Here is a 20,778-nt window from a genome sequence, read left to right on the forward strand (position 1 = left end):
CTCTCTCCCCTCTGTCTCTCTCTCTCTCCCCTCTGTCTCTCTCTCTCTCCCCTCTGTCTCTCTCTCTCTCCCCTCTGTCTCTCTCTCTCTCCCCTCTGTCTCTCTCTCTCTCCCCTCTGTCTCTCTCTCTCTCCCCTCTGTCTCTCTCTCTCTCCCCTCTGTCTCTCTCTCTCTCCCCTCTGTCTCTCTCTCTCTCCCCTCTGTCTCTCTCTCTCTCCCCTCTGTCTCTCTCTCTCTCTCCCCTCTGTCTCTCTCTCTCTCTCCCCTCTGTCTCTCTCTCTCTCCCCTCTGTCTCTCTCTCTCTCCCCTCTGTCTCTCTCTCTCTCCCCTCTGTCTCTCTCTCTCTCCCCTCTGTCTCTCTCTCTCTCCCCTCTGTCTCTCTCTCTCTCCCCTCTGTCTCTCTCTCTCTCCCCTCTGTCTCTCTCTCTCTCCCCTCTGTCTCTCTCTCTCTCTCCCCTCTGTCTCTCTCTCTCTCTCCCCTCTGTCTCTCTCTCTCTCTCCCCTCTGTCTCTCTCTCTCTCCCCCCTCTGTCTCTCTCTCTCTCCCCTCTGTCTCTCTCTCTCTCCCCTCTGTCTCTCTCTCTCTCCCCTCTGTCTCTCTCTCTCTCCCCTCTGTCTCTCTCTCTCTCCCCTCTGTCTCTCTCTCTCTCCCCTCTGTCTCTCTCTCTCTCCCCTCTGTCTCTCTCTCTCTCCCCTCTGTCTCTCTCTCTCTCCCCTCTGTCTCTCTCTCTCTCCCCTCTGTCTCTCTCTCTCCCCTCTGTCTCTCTCTCTCCCCTCTGTCTCTCTCTCTCCCCTCTGTCTCTCTCTCTCCCCTCTGTCTCTCTCTCCCCTCTGTCTCTCTCTCCCCTCTGTGTGTGTGTGTGTGTGTGTGTGTGTGTGTAGCAATGTTTCAACAATTACCAAGTGGGCTACTGCAGTGGTTATCAAACTGGACTTGCATTTGTGAGGACATTGCTTCAAACTCAAGCCCGGCCATCCTGATTTAGGTTTCCCGTGATTTCCCTAAATAGCTTAAGGTAAATCCCAGGATGGTTCCTTTGAAAGGGCATGGCCACTTTCCTTCTCTATACTTGCCTAATCTGAGTTTCTGCTCTGTCACTAATGACTTTGTTGATGGTACATTAAACATTAATCTCCTCCTCTTGTTTCAGCAGTTATGTAAATGACTACCTATTTTTGATCAGAGTGCCATCATATCTGGAGAGAGATTGTCCATATGTCTTTCCTGAAACATTTGAATGAAAGGGCAACTCGAGTACACAGAATGTATTACCTGCATACAGAGTCCTCCATTAACTGCACATAAGCTATGGACACCCTACATGAGAATTTCAAACAGCAGTACATATCAAGATAGAAGAGGAAGTCTATTACGGTATTCAGGGGATTGTTAAATTCTGGTGCCATGCCCAGAGCAAGCCACACATAGTGTTTCGTATTTCCCAGGAAAATGATAAAATTTCTCACAGTATAGTTAGTAGAAGCAATCAAAGTAGAAGTCCCCTTAGAAGGCCAAGTGGCTCCCACAATTAAGGTGTTTTTAGAGTGATGAATTATTTGAGCATTAGGGAATGATTTATTATCCAAACAAAAGGCACATGGATTTCTATTGCTGACAACTGTAGAAATCTCAGTAAGGACTGATTTGCTTCTTGTTGAGAGCTGCAGTTTTATTAGTAAGGATAAATGATAGGAAAGATTTGTAACTAAACTTTGTTATTTGAATGTGAAATCTTACTATGAACTCGGCAGTCGAAGAGAGAGACCAATTATCTCTATCACACAGATGGAAATTCATAAGACCTTCCGTGCACATTAATATGATGAGCCAAATAGTCAGGCTGCAAGTGCAGAACAAGAGAAAGTGAGGTATGACAGTAAACAGCTACTACAACATAAGGAGAATTGTGATAAAACAGCGAAGGTTTTGACACTGAGAGACTGACAAAGAGAGCATAAAGAGTTGTTGTTGTGCTTTTCCCCCTCTCAAATTTGCAATACTTTGATCTCAAAGTGTGGCTGGAAATGGTATAAGACTGCATCATTGAGTGTGTTTCCTAGGTATACACATAGTGAGGTGGTGCAGTGGTTAGCACACTGGACTCACATTTGGGAGGACGATGGTTCAATCCTGCGTCCTGCCATTCTGGTTTAGGTTTTCCTTGATTTCCCTAAATTGCTCCAGGCAAATGCCAGGATGGTTCCTTTCAAAGGGCACGGCCGACTTCTTTCCCCGTCCTTCCATAATCCCATGAGACTAATGACCTCGCTGTTTGGTCTCTTCTCCCAATCAGTCAAATCCTAGGTATACCTTTACTTGCAGTTTGACTTGCGAACCACTAAAGGCCTGCATTTTGCATTTTTTACTGTGACTTGGTAGTGTAGTGGAGAGGTCATGTGGAAATTTCAGAATTTCCGTTAAGTCTGATATCACAGTGAGTTGCTGCTTTTTTGGAAAAGGTGCTTAATGTCTTGTGTATACTGAGGTGACAGAAGTCAGGGGATATCTTGTAATATTAAGTTGGACCTCCTTTTGCATAGGACAGGAACTCAGTGTGGTATGGCCTCAACAGGTCATTGGAAAGCCCCTACACAAATATTGAGCCATGCTTCCTCTATAGCAGTCCATAATTTCTAAAGTGTTGCCAGTGCAGGATTTTGTGCATGAATTGACTTCCCTTATATGTCCCATAAATGATCAGTGGGATTCATGTTGGGTTACCTGGATGGCCAAAACATTCACTTGAATTTTCCAGAATGTTCTTCAGACCAATTGCAAGCAATTGTGGCCCGATGACAGGGTGCACTGTCATCCATAAAAACTCGCATCTTTGTTTTGGAACATGCAATTGATGAATGGTTGCAAGTGGTCTCCATGTAGCTGAACATAACCATTTCCAATCGAAGATTAGTTCAGTTGGCGCAAGAGGACCCAATCGATTCAATGTAAATACAGTCGATGTTGTTATGGGGCCACAACCACCTTGCACCCTTTTTGACAATTTGGGTCCATGGTTTCTTGGGTTTCCGTCACACTGAAGCTCTACCATCGTCTCTTACCAACTGAAATCGGGACTTTTATGGTGAGGCTAAGTTTTCCAGTTGTCCAACCAGTATGGTCGCAAGCCCAGGAGAGGTGCTGCAGACAATGTTGTGCTGTTAGCAAAGGCACTCGTATAGGTCGTCTGCTGTCACAGTCCATTAATACCAAATTCACCACACTGTCCTAACAGAGATGTCATACATGACACATTGATTTCTATGTTTTTTTATGTGGTGTTGTTTGTTTGTTAGCATAGATGACTCTGTGCAAATGCTGCTGCTCTCGCTCATTAAGTGAAGGCTATTGGCCACTACATTGTCCGTGGTGAGAGGTAATGCCTGAAATTTGTTAGTCTCTTGACACTGTGGATCTTGAAATATTGAATTCCTTATTAATTTCCAAAATCGAATGTGCCGTGAGTCCAGCTCCATCTAACATTGTATAATCAAAATATGATAATCCCTGTTGTGGACCCATAATTACATCAGAAACCTTTTCATATGAAGCACCCGAATACACAGCAGTTCCACAAAAACAGTGTCTTTTTGTACCTCATGTACGCAATACAACCACCATGTGCATATGTGCACATCACTATTCCATGACTTTTGTCAACTCAGTGTAATGTGACAATCGCAGTAAAGGGAAGGACTCGAGCAAAGAAGATGAATATATTGTCAAAATTTCTAAGGTTTACGATTTTCTTGTTTTTAAGCTATGAACTTTTTTCAGTTGGCGTAGTTGGTTGAATAGTTACTGTGTTTCACCGAATGAGTGCCACTCCTGCCAATTTTAAACCAAGTATTGAGATACCATATTTTTTGTCAATATGTACCTTGTGCCTAGAAATAAAGTGAGGTAGGGCAGTGGTAAGAAACAGGACATACATTCATAAGAATGGTGATTCAGATCCCTTTCTGATCATCCTGAGTTATGGTTCCCCTAAATCAGAACCTTTTAGCTTACCTGGACCATATGGGAAGAAGACTGGTATTTCTGGGTCGCACATTACGTACGTAACACTAGCAATAACCACTGAGCGAAGGGGGAAAAAAGGCGTAGGCAGACAGTTGTAAGTATATAGTTTACGCATTTAAGTCATTTATTAGCTTCTGATTATCTATTCTACAAGATTTTATTAATAATTTTATATAGAGTGCAGTGGAACCTCGCATAGTGAGCATAATTCGTTCCAGAATCTTACTCGTAGTACAAAACAGTCATTAAGTGAAACAATTTATCCCCTATGAATGAATGTAAAATATGATAATGCATTCCATGCAGAAAAAGTACTGAAAGTTTTATCTTATTCATGCCATTTATTCAAAGAAAATTTTACATACGGTATTGTGTACTTCATTATTGACGATACATAACAAATCTTTTTTACTAGGAAGCTATCTATAGTCATTTGTTTCTGCCAACACTTAGACATTTAGTGAAAATGCAACACAGGATTATTGTCAAATAAATTTTTATTGCACATAGCCACTGCTTTATTGTGGTGGTGATTTTCAGTGTGTGATGCAACCGATTCCCATGCTTTCAGCATGTGTCTGATGATGCCAGAAGATTGCTGCTTTGCTGATTCCTCATCATCATCATCATCATCCTCATCCTTCTTTGAAGACTTCTCCCCACAACTTCCTGCTGTGAAACACACTGCAACTCCAGAAGCTCTTTGGTGGCCATTTCTGGCTGTGACCTTCCACAAGCTCATAGATACCATCATTATCCGCTTCTAGCCCCGTTCTCCTGGCCAAAGACGCAATCTCATTGACTACAAGCTCCACAGGCACTGAATCAAATGCCTCAGAGTCACATTTGGCAATGCACTCTGTCCATAGCTTCATCCCAATGGAAGTGAGATTTCTGTTGGTAACCGCTTCCCAAGCTTTTTTGATCATCTTGACGCAGGCAGTGACATTGAAGTGATATTTCCAAAACTCTGAGTGTCAGATTGGTAGCTTCAGTCAACTCAAAGAAATGCTCAAAGAGTGCTTTAGTGTAGAGCTTCTTAAAGTTATAAATAACATGCTCTTCCATAGGCTGAAGTAACAGAGTGGTATTGAGATGCAGAAATTGGATCTTGAGGAACTGAAATTCTTCAAAGAGGTCATCTTGTAGGTCTGGAGAATGGCCTGGAGTGTTGTCCATAACAAGCAAGACATTTCGTGACAGATTCATTTCGAGCAAATTTCCCAAAGGACCAAACACTTCCTTGATCCAACCACAAAAAAAATAATGTGTCATTGCATTTAACCGGCCCATGTGGACTTCATGGTTCCTGAAGGCTCATTGATGTTTCTGAATAGTAGACAAGCAGCAGTTCAATTTTCAAATCATTGCTTGCATTAGTACATAATAGCAATGTGAGATGGTCTTCCACTGGCTTCTGACCAGGCAATGCATTCTCATCTGCTATTATAAAGGTACACTTTGGAATTTTTCTCCAGCCTAGACCTGCCTCCTCACAGATAAAAATGTGTTGCGGCAGATAACCCTCAGAATATACGAGCATCTTGAAGTTGCTGATGAAGTTCTCTGCTGCTTTTGTGCTGGTTCTGGCTGTTTAACCATGCCTCACAATGTTGTGGATGCCGGTTCTTGTCTTAAACTTCTCAAACCACCCACTGCTTCCTTTAAAAACATGTCTTCGGCTACTGATGATCCTGCGGTCTTCTTAATGAGGTCGGCAAAAATCATTCTCACCTTCTCACAAATGATGTTCCCATTAAGTGTCGCCTTGCAATTGCTTTTCATTTATCTATATAAGGAACAACCTTCAAACATCGTCCAGAATACGAAACTGTTGTTTAGGCACACTTTTCACTCCCTTTGAAGCATCTATCACCTGAATCTTGTCCTTTTTCTTGAAGACAGTGAAAACAGTTTATGTAGACTGATTGTACGTGCATGCTAAATTGGCAACACTCATGCCTTGTTCACATTTTTCAATCATTTCACATTTCATTTCTAAGGTCATTTTGTTTCTCTTACTGTCATCTTTGTGCAGCTTTATCTTTGGGAACACTTCTATGAAGCTTAGTAAAATTTGCACAAAAAAAAAAACACTGTATGAATACAAGTTTAAAAAAATGAGTGATCACAAGCTGCACTAAGATGGTAGAAGAATGAGTGCTAAACCCAGACTGTAGTGCGCACTGGACGTTGTTCATATGCTGCTATCGACAATGAAACGTGTTCATATTGTTCAATGTTTCCCCTTCCATGTGTGAAGGACTGGTGACATCACACAAAATTGTGGTCACTCATTATCAAAAACATCACTCATTAAACAAGTATTTTTTTTACAATTTGTTTTGCTCGTTATGTGAACTGAACGTTATGGGAAGTGGTCTTTAAGTGAGGTTCCACTGTGATTGCAAATTATAGAATTAATGTGATGTTTGACTTTGAATTTGTGAAACTAATGTATCAGTATTAGGTTTGATTGAAGTGGTTGCAATTCTCAGGATGCTATCAAGGTATTGATTTGAGATTTTGGTTCTATTTCTGCTATTTGTGTACTTTACCCTTGAAAATAACTTTTGCAGTATATGTGCTTCCAGGCAAAAATGACATATATAGTACATGACTGTGCAGCAACAGATATTAGTCCCTGGGCAGGTATGATTTGTGAAAGTCGAATAAAGATACATGAGCAGTTTTTTTAGATGGATGTCAGGCTGCAGCTCTATGCATTCCACCTGAAAATTTTCTGGCAATGTATCTGTATTGTTTGTAAAAGGTGTCACATAAATACAAAAATTTTGATCATTGTTTTTGAAATCCTTGAAATCCATTTTCAAATTCTTGCACCAAATGGAAAAGCATGGCTGAGTAGTTCATCCCCTTCTTAGGATTATGTTTGCCAAATGTATTGAAATGAGACAAATTGTTTGCATTTACTTGTGCTTGCCATAATTTCACTTTCATTTCAAATGCGTTTATTGTTTTAAACATCGGACTGATAAGTAGGTTTCTGCAGAGATGATGTCTATTTAAGTCACCTAGATGAACAGTCAAATCTATCAAAAATGTTAAATCTTACTACCCAGTTGGCATAGTCAGTTTCTGGTACAGATTTTGCTTTTGAATTCATGAATGAATAGATTGCAGTAATACGCTAGAAAATCTTTTTAACATTTGACCTTGACTGAACAACCTTACTTCTGTAAAATATACACTATCACCACACTCAGCATCATAACTTATGAGGAATTCCTGGAACTGGTAATGATTCAGTTTCCTGTCTCTTATAAAATTCAGTCTTAACTATGATTTTCATAATGTGATCCATTTTTTTAAGCTTTTCAATGTAAATTTTCTTGGTGTATCATGCAATGGTATTTCATGAAATGACTCTCAGACACTTCCTGGATCGTTATCTATTAATTTTACAAGCCTTTCTTTTTTTTTCTGGCACACCATCTGTAACTATGCCAGATAAATTGACGACAGACAAAGAAAACTGCTTTCTTTATTTTTTTTCACTGTTTCATATAAATCTCTTGATGGTGACATGTCTTTCAATGGTACTAATAAAACCATTTCTTCAGTAATATAATATTCATCATTAATGCTGCTAATAAGTATGGAAAATTTTACCATATCACTAGTATCAGTATTTTTATGTATTGCCAATGAATAAAATCTAAAACTACAACTTTTCCAATCTTTTTCAATAGATTTCTCAAGTTCATCAGTTCTACAGGCAATAGTTTGATGAGACAAACTGATTTTAGACACCTCCTTCATTGCCATGGCAAATTTTATCTGCCACACTTTCTAAGCATTCTTTAATAAGTTCACCATCAGAAGTCTGACACGTACCAATGAGAGACGGGGGCAAAGTTGTTGGCAGAATGTTGAGTACATCCATATTGTCAATAACTCACTCTTCTGTTGGTGGAGTGTGAAAGAAATGGGCATGATAATCGCTGTAGGGTTATGAAGGGCAAGAAATAGAAACCCTATTTTATGTCCGAATTTAAAGTGTCATACACTAACTGAAAAATTTTATACATGCATTGGAAGTTTTGGACATTATCAAGAGCTGTCCAATTACCAGAAAAGTATATCAATAAGGCAAATATTTGAGCCAGAGGAAAAGCTGATAGTATCAACTTTTTTGGAGCTCTGTTTACAAAGTAACTCAAGTATGAAAGTTTTAATTTGATCTTTACAAAATTGTGACTAGTCTGAGGTCTTGATGTAGCAACAAAGTTTCAAATATTCATAAATTGTCAGTCTGATTTGGAATGTGCCAGCCCAGAATTACCAATGCTTACTTTCAAAGTGTGGCAACAGTGCTCAACTGAAAAAAGATGTGTGAAAGCCAGTGAGGGAAGATTAATGGAACTGCCAGTAGCAGGCCTTTATCATAATGAGGCAGAGTGCACAAAAAGACAAATGAATCAGGGGAGTTTTGGTGGATGGGGGGACACATTGGACAGTGAATGTGAGTGCGATGGTGGTGTACTACAAATTTTTTAAAATTTAGTTGATTGTCGTGAAAGACAGTATTTTTAATTGTTGTGCTTTGCTCACAAGTCAAGAGGCGCAGGTGTATGAACTTTTCAAAAATGACTGAAGACAGTGAGTAACAGAGAATGGTGGACAGATCTTAAATTGAATGTGAACATGATTATGTGTGAATGCAATCATTGTAACACTGAATTATTATAACAGAATATAGTCAGGGTAGCATCAACTGTATCTAAGGGCATATGTACATTAGCAGGTAAACTTCTGCAAGTCGATTGCAGAAGCTACTTCTGCAAGTTCTTTGACATGTAAACACATACAGCAATTAGACGTCTGCAAGTGCAGACAATTGTCAGAAGTAGCCTCAGCAAGTTAGTGAAAATAGTTTATTGCATCCAGCTTCAAGTACTTGCCAATATTCCAGTTACTGGAACTTTTCTCCAGGCACACTCAATGCTTAGAAGGATTCCTTATATTGTGTGTCTCTTACGACTACCAGGAGACAAAGTGTGGGATATGTTTCAACTTAACATGGAATTTGGACCTCTGTCCCTTTACATTGAACCATTTTGTGAAACACTTTGTCATGCTGCATGAAGACGTCAGTAACTGCCTGCTGCATATCCTCGTATGACAGCAACTGTCAACTTTTCAAGGCCTTTTGTAAGGGAGCAAAAGCATGATAATCATTTGGGAAGGTATGAGGACTACAGGATGGGTGTTAGAGTATCTTGCATTTCAGTTGGCATAACTTCTGCATTACAACATTTGCAGTATGAGAATGTGTGTTGTCATAAAGTAGTATCACCCTTTGGCACACCATTCCACAATGGCGGTTTTCGACAGACATGCTTTGCCATACACATTCTTCATTCTCTGATGGATGTCCGCTGGTGTTTGTCCTTTGATAGCCAAGAAAAGAATAACAGCATTTTGTCCCTGTTTGGATGCATTTGGCAATAACATCGCCACAATTCATGTTTATGCATTTCCCACAAGCAGGTTGCAAGACATGAATGCCACAGTCTTCCATTGCCATCATGTCGCTGCTTATATACCTGCATTGGAGTAATGCTACATTGCATATACATTGCAATAACACCCTAAAATAGAAACTCTTTGATTGGCCTTTGCAGATTTGAATCAAAATGCTCACAAGCTTATTTTTGTCCTTTAACAGATTCGTAGCACGTTGGAAGAAGCCATAAGTAAATTGTGAAATTAAAGCTTGCACAGCCTGTACTCATAAGTATTATGTAATGTTGAAATGTTTTCTTCATATTTGCCAAATTTTTAACAAGAATTTAAAACACTAGTTAATTTTGAAATATATCTTCATGATCGTTTCAGATGATGTGGTTATGCAGCAGCATATATTTCGTACTCAGCAGCATCTGAACTCCTATGCCAGACAAGGTCTAAGAGTGCTGGTGATGGCAAGAAGAACTATAACTGATGCTGAATTCCTTGAATGGCAAAGAAGTCATGTGGAAGCAGAACTTGCTGTGGAGGGCCGAGAACGTAAATTACGAGAATCTTTCAGTCGTCTGGAATCTAATCTCACCTTGCTAGGTAAGTTAAAACAAACAAGGGGAAAAAAAAAAAAAGATTTCGGACATGACTAGGACATTCATCAAAACCACAAAGTAACAGAAAGCTACAAATTATATGAAGGTTGCCTTTTAAGTTTTTGCAGAGAGTTTACAGGGATCAGTAACCTTAATAAAGGACTGCTTACAATTGGCTTGTGAAATTGTCATGGTTGTGCTTCAGTAGGAGAAGAATTTTTGTGAAATTCGACTAAAAATTGTTATATTGCAAAAATGTTGATGTGGACACTATTGAAGACAGTTGGCAAGTAACTTAGTGAGATACAGACATTAGGCATAATAAAAACAGCAGTATATTAGATTTTGCATGAAAATTTGAATGTAGAAGGTCTGTTGCCAGTGAATTCTGCAGACTTTGACCAGAGCTCAAAACCAGGCTCATGTCGAGTGGGATAAGGAAATGCTCAAAAAAATTAACAGAATGCAAAATCTTTTTACAGTGTTGTTCAGGAGAGAGAACTTGAATAAATTTATTATAGTCAGAAACTATGCAGCAATCAATTGTATGGCTGTTCAAAGATGAACTGAAACCAACAGAATTGGTTCATTTGTAAAACTCTTTCCAAAAAAGAAATGATTGTGCATTTCTTTATTTCTTTGGTTACATTGGACATTGCTTTAGAAAACCAAAGGATAGTTTATGCTGAATGGTGTAAAACAAATTGTTTGCCACATGTTATCAACAAAATTGGCAAAAACAACTAAATACCAGGCATCAGTCGTCATGACAATGCCAGCTGTTACACAGCAAGTCAAACAACTGATCACTTACAGAAAATAAAATCAGATTAATGTCTCATTATTGTATTCATCTGATTCAGTGGCCAGTACCTTCTTTTAGTTACTTTATGTCAAACAAAAGACACTTGTACCACACTTTCCATCACTGTTGAATTCTCCTAAAACCATGAATTTAAGGTATGGTACCAACATCAAAGTGAAAAAAATATTTCCAGAATTGAAAGAGTGTAGGGAGACTACCAAGATGAAGGCTGCCTGCAATCGCAGCCAAAACATTGGAATTTTTATCATATATGATGCAGTCGCTCACTCAAAAGAATTTTATTGGGAAATAAAAGCTAGAATTGGTTTGAATGCATGGAAAAGCTTGTAAAGTTTATTGGTGAATATTTTGAGAAAGTGTAAAACAATTCATACCAGTAAAATTATTTTTAAATGCATTGTTTTGTGAAAGTTTAAAAGATGGCCATCAGATTATGTTGATGCAAAAGTACTGAGACTGCTTGCATTACTAATGACTTACCGTATTTACTTGAATCTAAGCTGCACTTTTTTTCTGGTTTTTGTAATCCAAAAAACCGCCTGCGGCTTAGAAAAGAGTGCAAAGCAGAAGTTCTGAAAAATGTTGGTAGGTGTCGCCACAACTAACTTCTGTCGTCGAATGTATGTAGCGCTTCGCAGGCACAAAGATAAATACTGGCACCAAACCATCCGCGTCAAAAAAAGGCTGCTGGATGAAGAGCTTTTTTTCTCTGCCCTGAGTTTCGACCACTGCATTTTCATACATTATCCAACGAAGTAAATACAAATTCCATGTTGTTCATCTTCGAATGTAGCAGCATTTCAATGTACTACGAAAATCCGACTGGCAAGACTGTCTGGGATGTTTGTCAATATGGCCAACTCTGCGTTCTGAATTTTTTCCTACCTGTGAGAAGAGATGGTTGCTAATAGGAACTTTTATGAATTGTGAATCACATGCAGTATTCTCTTCACAATAATAATAATAATAATAATAATAATAATAATAATAATAATAATAATATGAATATGAATATAAACATTTTGCCATGTATTCTTTCGTGTTTGCTACTATCTCATTTAAATCCTGTCTGCCTAATAAACTATGAAACTAGAGTGAGACAACAGCAAACGCAGAAGAATATACATATCATGTCATGTTTATATTCATATTATTCTTTTGCAGAATAGTGATAGTCAGAAATGAAGCACGGCAATTGATAAGATTTTTAAATCTAAGATGACTCTAATTTCTGTGCAGAATATAATGTACTAAAGAGGCATCTGCAAAGATTTTGAAATGGAGAAAAATTTTCACTAAACTTCCGTTGAGAACATCCTCTATCATACGCAGTCCATTACTTGGTTCTTGTTGATCATTGTCAAAGAAAGCAGCAGTGTAAGTAACAACAAATAGCAGTCTCTTGCCATTGTTTCGCTAATGAGAAGATTCTTCTCTCACTCCTCACTCCTCCATCCCTCCCCATAGGAAAAAGTTTGTAGTAGCACAGAATACTTGTGTGTTCACTTAGTGATAGTCGTCTTGAAAGTAGAACCAGTTTATGTCCACATGTGGCTGCATTAATTCCTTTCACTAATCAAAACATTTCCACATATTTTTTATGAAGATGTGGAGGAGCTTCATACTTTTTATTTTTTCTTTCCAATGGAGCATAAGAACATGTGTAGTAAACTGCTCATCCAGTCCACTGAGCCACAAGTCTTTTATGAAACTTACCACACTGTATAGGTACACTTGCATGCTAGTACTTAATGACAACCAGTTTCTTAGCATATTGAGAGCTCAAATTCTTTCTTCGTGTAGGTTGTGTAGTAGGTGTGGATGTGGGTAGGGATGATTGGCGTAATGTATGATGGAGCCCTTTCATGGTGAAACTGCTAACTGTTGTGACTTAGCTGTAACGTGCGTTCCAGCAGCAATGAGAATGATTTGTGGATAAACTGCAAGTAGCGAATTCTAATTAAATGGCCATAAAGGAATGGAGACCATCAAAGTAATCACCCATGACAGTGTACGAACATGAGAGTAGCCAGTGACGCATGCTTTGTTTACTCCATGCAAGTGCAGCGAACATCAGATTTAAGTTTTTACTGTTACCTCAGTTAGTTTTCTTTTCCAAATTTGAAAAATACAGTATTTTATGCAAAGCTGTATGTGGGTTTAATTTGTTGCCTACATAACTGGTGACCCAAGGAAAAATAAGAAAAGCTTTCGCAACTTAATATTGTGCAGCAGTTTCGTCAAAGATGGAAGAAGCAAACAAAATTCTGCAAGCAACAAATGATTAGATACGATGGCTAAAGCAAAAGGTTGGGCTTTTTGAGCTTGCAACACTGAAGAAAGATAGCAAAACAGACTCCATGAATTTGCAAACTCAGATAGTAGCAGCCACACCGTGAACATACTCACATGCCCAAGATTTTTCACGCATGAATGCACCATTATCAACCGCGCCACGGTTGCAATTAAGAGCACCTCCATTCGTGCCTCCGCAGCCAGACATATGGTTTGCGGTAATGGAGAATATCTTCTAGCAACAATGCATAACCAAAGACTGCAGAAAATTCACACTCGCAACTAGCAACCTGGATCAGAGGGCAACAGCGATAGTTTCTGGTATGATCATACATCCACTGCTCTAACAGTCATACACCACACTTAAAATGGTGTTGATCGCTCGCTGCACGAAATTACCTGATTAGCATCTTTCCCAGGTGATGTATCAGGGGAAACACAGGGACAGAAGTCCATCTGAATTTTTGAGACACTTACAAACTACAGTTGACACAAGCATGATATCCAAAGTGTGATATCCAATGAATTGTTACAGCACGTCTGGAAGCAGCTTCCTCATAAAGTTCAACTGACATTGATTTCATATGAAAGACAGTCTCTGTAAAAGCAACTGCATATAGCTGACAGAGCTTTTGCTACTCTACAGTCAACAATCATAGCGTCCGTAGCAACATCTGCCACCATTGCAATGGAAGCTAATGATGACTCATCGGAATGGTTAGAAGAATCGAAGTTAAGCTGTGCAGCCACAGGTTACAGACAAAAACCAGGCTTCACTGAGGAATCAGGAAATGACAAGATACAATGGAAAATATGGCTGCTTGGCTACGTAACTTGGAGCTCCAGACATCCACCAGTAAGAAGAAGAGGTCACACTCCAAACTCGATCAAGCTCATGCAGACAATTTTTGCTGGTATCACAGACGATTCGGGCCACAAGCTACGAGAGGCACAAAACCTTGTGGACACCCAAATGACGAGGGCAGCATGCCTTAGGCACCACGGGCTGCGGAATTTACGTACGGCGCCATATACAAATGAGGAACCAGTTGATAGTTGCAGGCAGCAACACGCACAGTAAGGTAAGGCACTTGAAGACTTCCCGTGTGCTGTACCTTGATGTCACTCTGCATCATCCTGGGAGTGTAAGCTAACATCACACAGATTACAAGTGGTTGATAGACTCACAGGCCTCAACTTCCTGATGGACACTGGCTCAAAAGTGAGTACCTTGCTGGCCTCGAGCTTTGTTAACAAGGACACACGGGAGCCTTTGAAATTGATTGTTGTTGGTGTGATCTTCAATCCTGAGACTGGTTTGATGCAGCTCTCCATGCTACTCTATCCTGTGCAAGCTTCATCATCTCCCCGTACCTACCGCAACCTACATCCTTCTGAATCTGCTTAATGTATTCATCTCTTGGTCTCGCTCTACGATTTTTTTTTGAAATTGATAGCAGTTAATAATTCAAGTATAAACACACAAGGTTATAAAGAGCTCATGATAGATATTGTTTTAGTTACCTGTCACAAGTGGACTGTTATAGTGGCAGATATTTTACAGCTGATCTTAGATGCAGATTTCTCATCTCATTTTGCACTCACCTTACTACCAGATCAAATCGGGGCATGATAAAACGTTTTTGGTGCAGTGCGGCAGAGGATGTTGCAGGAGGAGTCAGCAGTTCAGCTATATGGTCTCCCCAATAAGAAGCCATAAAGACCCTTAGTAGTCAAACATAATACAGTGCATTATACACACACCACCAAAGGTCCGCCAGTATCAAGACGTGTCCATAGTTTTTAGCCCCAGACAGATTAGCAGAGACAAAAGCGATATTTGAGGAGATGCTCCAGGCTGGATTAATTAGAAGGTCTGGCAGTTCTTGGCCGTCCCCTCTCTACCTAGTACGCAAGAAAGACAACACATGGCATCCCTGTGGCGACTATCACCGATTGAACATGAGAACAGTCTCAGACATGTACCCCATACCAAACATTCAAGAGTTTACCTACACTCTAGCGGGTGCGAAAGTATTTCAGTACTGGATTGTCGTAAGGCATACAATCAGATTCCTGTGGCTCTGGCTGACATGGCAAAGATGGCAGCAATCACACCCTTTGGACTATTCCAATTTCTGTTTATGTCATTCGGACTCAAAAATGCGGCCCAATGATGATAAAGATTCATTGATGAATTGCTCCAGGGATTATCTTCCTGTTATGCATATCTGGATGATATTTTGGTATCTCAGAGGATATGCAATCACATGATAGACATATTCAAGAGGTATAACAGTGGCTCGATAAATATGGGGAAGTATTAAATGAGGGCAAATGCACTGTGAGCAAGAGTCAAGTAACTTTTCTCAGCTATATGGTCTCAGCTGACAGTATACAGCCATTACCGGAGAAGATAGGCATGTTGCACAACTTACCCAAACCTAAAGACCACGAACAACTTGGGCATTATCTCGGTATGATAAATTTTTACCGGCTTCATTTAGCAATTACCACTCAAACACAAGCCCCGTTTAAGAGTGCACTGGCTGGCGGTAATACCACAGGAAAGCGAAAGCTGCAATGGACACCAGAAATGGCCAAAGCTTTTGGCGATTATCAAAGAAACTTAGAGGAGGCAGTGTTACTCACTCACCCCATACCTGTAACACTGTTGAGTATTGTTGTACATGCCAGCCAGGCTGCAATTGGTGCAGACATTTGTAAAGGCCTTTGCAAATGTCTGCTTGTGTCTGTGTATGTGCGGATGGGTGTGTGTGTGTGTGTGTGTGTGTGTGTGTGTGTGTGTGTGTGTGTGTGTGTGTGTGTGTTTGTGTACACACACCGGTCTTTCCGCTCCCGGGATTGGAATGACTCCTTACCCTCTCCCTTAAAACCCACATCCTTTTGTCTTTCCCTCTCCTTCCCTCTCCTTCCCTCTCCTTCCCTCTTTCCTGACGAAGCAACTGCCAGTTGCGAAAGCTCGTAATTCTGTGTGTGTGTTTGTGTGTTTTGTTCATGTGCCTGTCTGCCGGCGCTTTCCCGCTTGGTAAGTCTTGGAATCTTTGTTTATATATATATATATATATATATATATATATATATATATATATATATATAATCTCCTATGATAAATTTTTGTCACATTGCATTCTTAGAATTTTCACATAGCTAGCTTTCTGCAAAACATGGTTTTTATAATGGATTTAAACATTGTGTAACTCTTCTTTGTTTTAAACTGTTTCATTGAGCTTTCTCCAGTTTAATTTTAATTGTTTAGATTAAATCAGTTATCTAATTTTTCTTAGGTATTTGCAATGGTTTGATGAATTTGGTCAGTACTTTTAGTTTCAATGATCAGACACTTCATCTGGAATTAAAACTGGCTGACAGTTAATGTTAAGCAGTAGATTATTTCTGTAAAACAAACAGAATGGGATCTGAGACTGAATCTTGGATACTCTATGTGAAATGGTTCTCCATTCTGAAGCATACTTTCATCTCTCTGATGTTATAACCACTCTCTGTCTCTGATGGATCACACCTTTCCAATCTTGTATAATATGTCTGCATGGTATCAGATGACTGAAAACTAATATGTGATCTACCTCAACTTTTTATGCTGATTCCAAATCTGCTTTCAGTTTTTTGCTATCACGTACAGTTTTACCGCAATATGACTTCAAAAATATATTACTGTGCTAGTAGAATATGTGTATTGTTGGAGGGAACTTTCTCAGTACAGCCCTTACAGTAGAACACCTCTAATTCTTCACCTTCGGGACCAGGACCATGGTCGGAATGAGAAAAAGGTCGGATTATCCGAAAAATCTAACATTTATTGCAAAAATATAAAAAGAAATTTAGTACAAACAATTAAACTATTTAAGAACCAAAAATGTCTACAGTAATATAAAAAGATGTTTTTTACTCAGTGTTAAACAGTATATTAACTAAAAAACGTCTAGACACACTATAATATGTATTGGTTTTAAAAGGAAAAACGACAAACAAATTACAGTACTGTACTGTACATAATAACGGATAAACGTTATATACTGTAAACTAAAAATGTTTACAAAGAAATAAACTACTGTATGTATAAACTAAGGAATGATTATACTGTATGCATTTTTTTTTTCCCAGTAGAAACGAAAACAAATTACTTGGAAAAAAAGTCAGGGATACATTTTTGACGAGTTTTCCAAGGATCAACCCAGTCTTCACTAGCAGCAAATTTACTTTCAGCTTCCAGTTTTTTGTGTAAAACTATTGCTTTTTCTTTGAGAATTGGCCCAGATATTGGAGTTACTTTCCTTCTTTCTTGAGAAAACCACATCCACAATGTGTTATCAAGCAGTTAACGTTTAGGCTTTTTTTAATGTTTTGCGATTCTTCAGGGTGTTATCACCATCAATCGTAACTGTATAGGAGTCAATGTCTTTCAGATTCTTCCTCCAATCCTTAATTGTCGTAATGCCTACATTCAGTTTCTTTGCAATTTTTTGGAGCGAATCTCCTTCATCCAGTCTTCATAGCACTGCTAATTTTTCATTTGGTGAAAGAGTTACGTGTTTACGTTAGAATCCAGACATGTTGAAAAACAGACAACTGTACACGCAGTGAATCTACAGTAATAAGTAAGGTAGAGAACATGGAATAAAGCAAACAAGGAAGTTTTTTAAGCCAAACAAAGGATAAAACTGCACAATAACGTACATTATAACAACATGCACTGCGATAGACACTGCAACAATGGCCCGACAGGCGTCCAGTCAGTGACGAGTCGACACAGGATCGCGAGCCTGAGCATGGTCGGACTAACTGGAGTGACGGACCATCCAAGGTTGGATTAGAGGGGTTCTACTGTATATATCTTTATGTTGCAACACCTGTTGTTGCTAGTTGTTGTTGTGTGATGCTGAAAGTGTTCCTTCCCTCACAGGCTTGGTTTACAACTGCAATATTGTGATTGTTCTATATATTTAAGACAGTATTAATGAAACACTGTACCTACTGTTGATATTTACTACAAAGTCAACATGCAAGAGTGTGAAGAACATTAATATTTTCTGTTACAGTTTTGGGAATTATGCAGTGGCTAAGCAGACTTTGTGTGAAAACTTATCATACTTATTTTAAAATGAAACTTGGCGATAGGATGAGGAATGATCAGCAGAGACAGTTCGCTACTATTGTGTGGGAAGGTTAAGATTGTGGATGAAGGGAAAGAAAACAAGCAAGCCATTTATGATTCCATTGGTGTGGAGGGAGCCTAAAAGTCACCTTAGCGACTGTTAATTTTGCTTAGTCAACATTCAGGCGTGCAGTTAGAGAAATAAGACAAATTGTGTATTGAAGCATTCATTCAGCCATTAGGCCAGTTTGCGTATGGAGAAGATCTGAGTACTCCTCTTCCTCCATCTGTTGCAGAGTACATGGCAGAAAATGAAGAAAATGAAGTTAATGCAATTATATAAGACGATAGTTATGTCCTCCAACCTGAATGCAACTTCACTCAGTAGCTGTTCTCTCAGAGTGAACTTAATGCTTTCATACTAGATTTGAAGTTGCTTAAGGAATCTGCGGAATTACTTGGCTGCCAGATAAAAAGTAAGAATCTTCTGGAATCGGGAACAAATTATTCATGGTGCAGACATAGAGAGACAGAATTCATTCATTTTTTTCTCGGGATGAGTCCTCTGTTTACTGCAGAACATAAATAAGTTAATGCACTTATGACATTGAACATTATCCTACACAGTGGAGATTTTCTTGGTTCGTCAATGAGGAGCCTGAAAGGCATGTTACTGCATAATGGAAATGTGTAAGGGTTCGTTCTTCTGGCCCATTCAGTTCAAATGAAAGTGTTGTGGGAGAAGATCAAGATACTTTTAATAAGTATCCTGGATGAGGAACACATTTGGCTTACCTGCAGTGACTTCAAAGTTATTGGGATACTACTGGGACAACAAATTGGGTTCACAAAAATGCTTTGCTTTCTATGCGAATTGGACAGTCGGTTAAGGCAAAAACTTAGGAGTGTGGGAGTTTGGTCAGAGCGAAGAAATTTTGTGCCTATAACAAATAATATCCTACATGAACTGCTTGTAGAACAGAAAGAGTTTTGTTTTCACCTATACAAATAAAATTGGACCCTATATCAAGTACCATCCCAAAACATTTTCCTTCACCACGCAAGACAAACTGAAAGAAGGAAGTTCTTTTAGTCCTCAGATAAAGAAATTGATGAAAGTTGAAGATTCCGAGAAGACAATGAAGAAAAGAGAAAAGGTGCATGACCGCCTTCAGATCAGTTACTGAGAACGTCCTGTGAAATAGCAAAGATCTTGCATAACAGGAGTGTGAAAGTCACTTTCTACTCTCACATGTCGACTACTTTCCAGAAATTTGGGACATTATATTGAAGAGCAGAGTGAACCTTTTCACCGAGATCTTAAAAAGGGGTACCAGTGGCACTGGACAGCAGCTATGTTGGTCGACACTGTTGGATGTTGAAGACAGTCAGTCATTGTATACAAGGCTTTTTATTTTATTGATTTACATGTCACGTTCCTTAGGATCAAATTGAGGAGCAAATCTTGAAGGTCATGGAACATGTCAGTACATGAAATTGCAACATAAAAGGAATAACTAATAAAAATAAAATATTTATGAACCCAAAAAAAGTCAAGACATAAGTTTAAGTACATGCAATCAACAATATAAAATAAGAATCAGCATAATTTTGTAAGGAACTCCTCAACAGAATGGTAGTGACTCATGAGGAAACTCTTCAGTTTAGATTTGAAAGCTTGTGGATTACTGCTAAGAGTTTAAAATTCTGGTGTTAGCTTATTGAAAATGGATACAGCAGTATACTGCACACCTTTTTGCTCAAGAGTTAAGGGAGTCTGATCCAAATGCACGTTGGATTTATGCCGAATATTAACTGAGTGAAAGTTGATTATTCTTGGGAATAAGCTGATATTGTTAACGAGAAATGACATTAAAGAACATTTATATCGAGAGGCCAGTGTCGAAATACCCAGACTAGTGAACAGGGGTAAACAAGAGGTTTGCGAACTTACACACCACTTACTACCCAGACCACCCGTTTCTGGGCCAAAAATATCCTTTTAGAATGGGAAGAGTTACCCCAAAATATAATACCATATGGCATAACCGAATGAAAGTAAGCAAAGTGGATTAATTTTCGTGTCAATCACTTATTTCAGATACCATTCAAATAATAAAAATAGCAGTCTTTGAACAAGATCCTGAATGTGGGCATTCCACGATCTAGAAATTTGAACTTTTAAGTTTCACTAATCATATGCTCATTCTGTGAAATTAAAATGTCGGATTGTGTTGAATTGTGTGTTAAAAACTGAGTCTTACTGTGATTTAGCATTATTTTATTTTTTGCAAACCATGACCTTATGCCATGAACTGCACTATTTGAAACCAAGCCAGTGTTGCACACATCCTTTACTACCAACCTAGTGTCATCAGCAAACCGAAATAATTTAGCCACCTGTAATACTAAAGGGCATA

General features: G+C 39.0%; 1 protein-coding gene across 4 annotated transcripts in view; it reads left to right on the top strand.

Annotated features, from left to right (window-relative positions):
* The window catches only part of LOC126353875 (phospholipid-transporting ATPase VD), a 357,121-nt gene that overhangs the window by 300,695 nt on the left and 35,648 nt on the right, over positions 1-20,778 (top strand). For all 4 annotated transcript variants that reach the window (XM_050003064.1, XM_050003065.1, XM_050003062.1 and 1 more), the window contains one exon: positions 9,883-10,104. In XM_050003064.1, the coding sequence (XP_049859021.1) occupies positions 9,883-10,104 (222 nt within the window). The remainder of the gene's footprint in view (positions 1-9,882; positions 10,105-20,778) is intronic.

Source organism: Schistocerca gregaria, chromosome 3 (assembly GCF_023897955.1).
Source record: "Schistocerca gregaria isolate iqSchGreg1 chromosome 3, iqSchGreg1.2, whole genome shotgun sequence".
NCBI lineage: Eukaryota > Metazoa > Arthropoda > Insecta > Orthoptera > Acrididae > Schistocerca > Schistocerca gregaria.